Source organism: Etheostoma spectabile, chromosome 13, assembly GCF_008692095.1.
Source record: "Etheostoma spectabile isolate EspeVRDwgs_2016 chromosome 13, UIUC_Espe_1.0, whole genome shotgun sequence".
Classification (NCBI taxonomy): domain Eukaryota; kingdom Metazoa; phylum Chordata; class Actinopteri; order Perciformes; family Percidae; genus Etheostoma; species Etheostoma spectabile.
The window spans coordinates 10,943,449-10,950,032 of NC_045745.1; the positions used below are offsets into that span (position 1 = coordinate 10,943,449).

At 37.0% G+C, this 6,584-nt stretch overlaps 1 protein-coding gene across 3 annotated transcripts in view; it reads right to left on the reverse strand.

Annotated features, from left to right (window-relative positions):
• The window catches only part of trim37 (tripartite motif containing 37), a 25,300-nt gene that overhangs the window by 12,261 nt on the left and 6,455 nt on the right, over positions 1-6,584 (reverse strand). For all 3 annotated transcript variants that reach the window (XM_032534673.1, XM_032534671.1, XM_032534672.1), the window contains exons 8-14: positions 6,256-6,379; positions 4,761-4,828; positions 3,500-3,624; positions 2,819-2,869; positions 1,571-1,652; positions 1,352-1,428; positions 51-230 (exon numbers count right to left, since the gene is read on the reverse strand). In XM_032534673.1, coding sequence (XP_032390564.1) covers positions 51-230; positions 1,352-1,428; positions 1,571-1,652; positions 2,819-2,869; positions 3,500-3,624; positions 4,761-4,828; positions 6,256-6,379 — 707 coding nt within the window. The remainder of the gene's footprint in view (positions 1-50; positions 231-1,351; positions 1,429-1,570; positions 1,653-2,818; positions 2,870-3,499; positions 3,625-4,760; positions 4,829-6,255; positions 6,380-6,584) is intronic.

Below are 6,584 nucleotides of genomic sequence, written 5' to 3' on the forward strand. Positions count from 1 at the left end.
TGTGTGTGTGTGTGTGTGTGTGTGTGTGTGTGTGTAATGTGTGAGCGCACCGGAGGACCAGTGTGTCCGTCTGCATGTTCAGGTAACCCTCGCTGGCCAGTAGGTCCAGTCTGAAGAAGCGGTTGTAGCCCCAGCATTCACCAACCTCGAAGTCAGAGGCAAACTCCCGAATGATGTTCTTGGTTGGGTCACTGGAGGCCTGGTGGACCATCTCCACACGGTACTCATACCTACACAGAACCAAGACATTACATTAGTACCACACTGAAAACTTTACCTTCCTGTCCATAACTGCTACTGAACCCTCTTTTCATTCAATCTTTACCTACTTCTGAACGTCATCTTAGAAACACACATAATAATGGCAGACACAACAATGAGGCTGGCAATATTCTATTTTTTTTAAATTATTATTATTATTATTATTATTGTCAACAAATCCCATGTGCTAGTTTTTTCCTCAAAACCTTCTTGACTTCCATTATCTGTCTGTGGCTTTTAGTCCCAATAAAAATATACTTTCATAAAAAACAAAAAACAAAGGCTAAATGATTCCCTGAAATAATTGGTGGTCACTGTACTTTCTAGCCAAATGTTGCTCAGACAGCAGAAAATGCATTTGTTTGGGATTATTTCATCAGGATTAATGCTTTACGCATTTTGTAGTCCAGGAAGTATTTCCAGCAGCAGGATGCTCTAACAGATATAAATTTAAAAAAAATGTCTTAACAGAAAAATCACGCCACAACAAAACCTACTTTAAATCTAAAATATAAAATAGTGCAACAGCTAAAATATAGAAATAAAATATTAGAACAGGCATATTATATATGTACTTCATTACTGCACAACCTGTTTCCATTTCAGTTTATTCACTTTACTATTACTCACCAGGCTACCACACTATAATATTTTCCTTTATATTTTATTTTTATAGTTTATGTAAGATTGACTCACAATAAACTACAGTATGTGTGTTCATGGTAATGAAGAAACAGGTTTGGAACAAAAAGGCCCTGCGGCCCAGAGAACGATATCTCAGGCAGCGCATACTACGAATATGTGCGATTAGTAGTCTAGCTGATTAAATGTTGATACCCTTGCTAGTCTACACCAGAAATGCTAGTCAGTTAAACTCATTATAAAAATTATTATTTTATTTATGTGCACATTTAAATTACATATGGACATAATTTGTACTGAAATTTCATGTCTTCCTAGTCAAATGTTGCTTTATCATTTAATTTAACCTCACCCACACCTCTGGCTTGAATATAAACAAAGACTGTAGAGAAAGAGTTCAAGGAGATTGCTTAGGAAATAATGAATATAATATGAAAATAATTCATACTTTGAGGTTTCAGGGAGTCCAGCAGACAGTTCCAAGAACACAGACAGGTAGTTTCCACGGACCACACCGTTACCGTCCTGAAGAAAACACATTTAAAGAGTTAGTACACAGACATATTTTTTCCAAAATCTTCAGAATTACAGTAACCAGATATCAACATATCAATATGAACAGTGTAGCAAGGGTTTAATGGAAAACATCAGTCGAAGGGGAACTCACTGGGTAGACTTTGAGTCTCCAGCAGAGCCCAGATATCTGTAGAGGAGGGCTGTAGACTGGGTCGGCCCGCTGCCTCAGGGTGCTACAAAACACACAAAACACACATCAGTCACACACATATCAAACCTTGAGGACACAAAGTATACCCCCTACAAGTAGTACACCCTATAAACTTTGCTCCTTTGATGTATTGGTGTATCTATGGGGGGGGACCGCTTCAGTCCTCCAGGTTTAGGTTCAACTTTCAAGTGGACAAAGCTCTTGTAATACATTCAGTGGTGGGTGGAACTGCTTCAAAGCGCTCCTCGGCCTCTTTGTTAACAACCACTGAACCCAGCTGACTTTCTCCTCTCTGTTATTTGTCCTCCTGCTGATCTACTTTGTTCGTTTCAGACACATAGCTTTTAAGTTTTCAGTATTTTAGTTTCTATCTTTTTTTAATTGGAGTATGCATCCTAAGTGGCCGGATTAAGTCCATCTTAGGGTTTTTTGCATCTCTCCATCAAATTGTTTGATTATATTATATATATTGTATATTAATCTGTAGTAGTTGTTTATGTGTAAACCAATGAACTAAACTAAATAAAAGAGAAACAAGCAAAAGTTTCTAGTTTGTTGAGAAATCTGATTTACACTACATCAAACAAATGATTCTTATACAGATCTTCACTATAACTAGAAAAAGTATTTCCTGCAGAAAATGCAGTGTAAATGCAGACAGCTGAAATACATTTCAAAGAACTGCTGGAAAGACAAAAATGTGAAATGAATTGCATGAAAAATCTTGACGTCCAAATACAGTGCACTGCAGAAAAGTCAGGAGTTGAACCCCTGACTCTCTATTCCCACAAGGTGTTTGACAGTAGTAGTAACGCACATTGATAGGACGATAGAGAAATCAATAGTTGAGCATTACACATCTTCATACTAAGAGGTCATTTTGACATTTGAATGGTTTCTGTAGATCAAAATCTGCAGAAGTAGGAGTCAAAAAACGTACACATTTCAACAACAACCTAACCCTTACCCCTAAAGGTAGGAGTATGCTTGAAACCAGCTGACTCATACGAATGTTGTCTGACCAAGTCTACTTCAAACAATGTCAGCTAAATGTAAATGTATAAAGATTGGAAGAGCGGTGTGAATCTATTTAAGATGATATACTAAGACACACGCAGCTGACAGAACTGTTAAAAGCATTGAGGTCTTTTTTATTGTCAGATAAATACAACCAGAGAGAGGACTTACCTGAAGTTGACCAGAACAAAAGTGCTAGAGTCATAGGCAGGAACCAGCTCACTGAAAAAAAATCACAGAGAAAGATTAATTAACCACACTACACATTGTTAACAATGCAAGATAAGGCATGTGGGGTCAGAAAACTGGGAGAATTTGCACTTCATAACATTGGGAGATATGGTATGCCTTGGCTGTGCTCTCAGAGTGCCCTTCTAGTTCTCTATATCATGGGTTATTCTGTACATCAACTTAATTTTGTTGTCTCAACACTTGTGCTCTTATGTTATGGAATCAAATTTGCTTATCAGAAAATTAATTAAGAACAATGTTGATAATTGAGTAATCATTAGGCAAAATGCCAAACCTTCTCTGTTTTCAGCATTTCAAATATGAGAAATTTCTGGCTGCCATTTGTGTGTTTGATTATCTTAGAGTTTTGGACAAAATGGGCTTTTTAAAACTATTTCTGGACCTTTTTTAGTCTAAATGATTAATTGAAAATAAAAAAAGGAAACATTAAATAATAATCACCGTTAAATGCTGAGCAGATTTGTTGTTTGATTTTTTTTGTTAATGATATTGCTCGCTCAGTTGTTGTTTACTGGCTGTATTCTACTGAATATTCCTTTTTGATTGTGAAATTGTGAATATTTGAATAAAAAAAAAATAAAAAAATGCTGAGCAGATCACCTGGTGAAGTCTGGAGGGACCGGCGTGGTGACGAAGGACTGCATGGGTTTCCGATGGACCTGCTGGAACATGAGCAGGATCTCTGGGCTCTTGGAGATCAGTTCACTCTTACTGCACGAGTGAAGCTGTTCAACAGACAAACGGCGAAAATCAGCACGATGTGGCAAATCATCAGTAAGGGCACATTGGTTTTGGCCTGGATGAAGGAAACCTAGTTTAATCCAGTACCATGTAACGAATATTAGATATTAATACTTACTTCAGTAACTCAAGATTACTAAAAGATGGTGTATTAGAATGTAATTTGTTGGTAGGAAACCTTCAAATAAACCCACTGAGTAGTCCTGAACCCTGAGTAAGCTCTGAGTTTAGGGAGTTTTGATGTTTTGATTAAAGGATGAGGCCTCAGCGATATTTTGATGTTATTTCAAGACCAAAACCAACAATGCGTAAGTCTGTCTTTTGAACTTCCCTAGCCTGCCTGTAGCCCAATTTCCATTGGTTCCTGCTCAAGACATAAGGCAAAACAATAACGATTTGTGAATATATAAATATATATTTGTGAATATACTTTCATTTTATTTATATATATAATTTCAGCAGGGCATTATAGTTTTTTGCAAACGTTACTCAAACAGGGTGTAAACAATGCATTTGTCACATTAATACCTATTTGGGGCCCTGGTGAGTATTTAAGGCAGCAGGATTGTGTATTTGGGACTGACTCAAATGAAACTACAGCGCCCATAATGATCGTAATTAAAGAACATGTCACAGGTTTTTGGACAACAATGAAGCTCTGTGACACAGACGAATAACACATCAGGCTTTAGCTACACAGACATAGGTATTCTTCAGAATAAGAATAATATGGAGCATCACCAGCCATGTTCTTTATTCTTCTGTCAATAGGCGCTCTCTAATTCAGGATATGCACCTTAATACTGAAACTATTTCTGTAATATACTAACAATTTAAGCCCACATTAAATTACACCAAGTTAACTAAACTACATGGTGCTTGAAAATGTGACATGCCTGCTGGTCTAATTTGTAATTTGACATGACAGAAATACTGCATTAGAGCTCCACTAAAACAAATTAAATTATTAAAATATAAATCAAACAGTACAACACACTGCATCCATACATTTACCATATTGCTGAATCACCTGACACAGCACAGCCGACACCAACAACAAAACAACACCATGCAGTACGGCAAAATGAGTTGAGGCTTTGAGCAGCTGCAGACTACCAACCTGATGCTCCACCTCCTGCAGGAGAGACTCCAGCAGCTCCGTCTCTTGGGTCAAAGACGTCTTCTGGCCTAGAGGGAAGCAACACATTTCTATTTTCAGCATACTTGTGCTGAATGTCAGCCCTGACGGAGGCTGGGGAGTGTAAGTGGTCGGGTGTGAAGGTCGTGGGCACTAAGTGCATGCATCCACTCAGTACAGATAAATATTTCATTTGTATATTGCCCTATAGCTATAAAAAAGGTGCCTCTCACAGCTTTTCAGCAAAGCGCCTGTATATTTTGTGGGTCTTTGGACACATTGGGCCAGTTAAGGTATTTTGCTTCAACAATAGCTCTTTTCAGACATGGAATATGTAACACTGGCAGTGCCATCATACATTTTTTTTCCCAGTCAAAAAGGTGACTTTTACATTAATGTCCCTTATGGCTTTATTCAGACTAGGGTTGCAAAGGTTGGGTAAATATCTGGATAATTTCCAAGGTAATATTGCACAACTTCAAATTAAAAATCTAATCTTTCCAACAAGGGGCTTATTTGCGGGGAAATTCACATAAATAAGCAGTACTAGGTTTAATGGCATGTTTTGGTTAAAAGAATGCCTATTTAATTGAATTGTAATTATAAATTTCATTCAGCAAAACTCTTCCATCACATGTACGGCTCATTTGCCAGCATCCCATTAAATATCAATTCAGCTTGAATAGTGAGGATAAGACATCTGAAGTCCATGGAGAGGAAACAGAGGACTGAGAGGAACATTATTGGAGAGAGGGCTTTTATTTTGGGGGAGGGGGTCATAAGGAATGTTTTTTTGTTAAATGAAAGTTCAATACAATGTTTAATGAGTCAACTCATTGAAATAAAGCTGTGGTAGGCAGTATATGTTAGACATTGTTGGACAAAAATGGGAGAGCTGCAGGAAAAGGTCTCACTCTAATAGAAATTGCGGTCAATTAAATCAGAAGCCTACATGCAACTCCCTAAGAAGCAACTTATGAGTTTTGCCGTGAACCTTAAATCTTTTTCATTGTGTACATTTTGGATTTTGCAAATTTTGAATACCCATTTATGGATTATTTGCACTCTTCTACTTTGTATTGGAACTGCTGCACAATAATTTCTCTTGGGATGAATAAAGTTGTCTTATCTTAGTATTTGGCAACCGTCCTGAATTTTCTAAATTATTTTCCTTTAAAGCCTTCATTATTGGAGTGTTTTTCAGTGTTTCCTGATTTAGCACTGAATCAGACCTACATGTAAAATTGCCAAAACATTTACGTAATGAAGCTAAGGATTCATTGAAATTGAGGATAATAATTCAGGTAAAATTGGTCTAAATTACATAAACCAGATTTAAAAGTAACTGTGTTTCACCATTTGAGTTAAATTCTAGTTTATAGTTTGAATGAAACTACCAATAAATATAAATTTAGAAAAAAGAAAAGAAAAAAAAACATCTTTTTTAAACATTGTGATCAGTGTCCAGGACTCTTACCCATGAGGGTGATGAGTTTATTCTTGAGCTGGTTGTCCAGACGAGCGATCATCATCTCCACAGCGTTTCGGATCTCTCTGACCCTCTCATCCTTCGCTCCCCTGACAGCCTCCACGTTCCTCTCCTACACACAGTCAAACATTTTCTCACAGCTACAAACAAATTTCAAGAGTGGTCCAAAAAAAAAAAAATATCTAAAACGTGCTTAAATCAAGATCCCTGATGTCTTAATCTTAATCTTTTTGAAAAATGATGAAGAAATCAACGACAAAGAAACACGAAAGTAAACTAACCGGTTAACCTTTATTTAAGATTTGACTTGTTTCAGC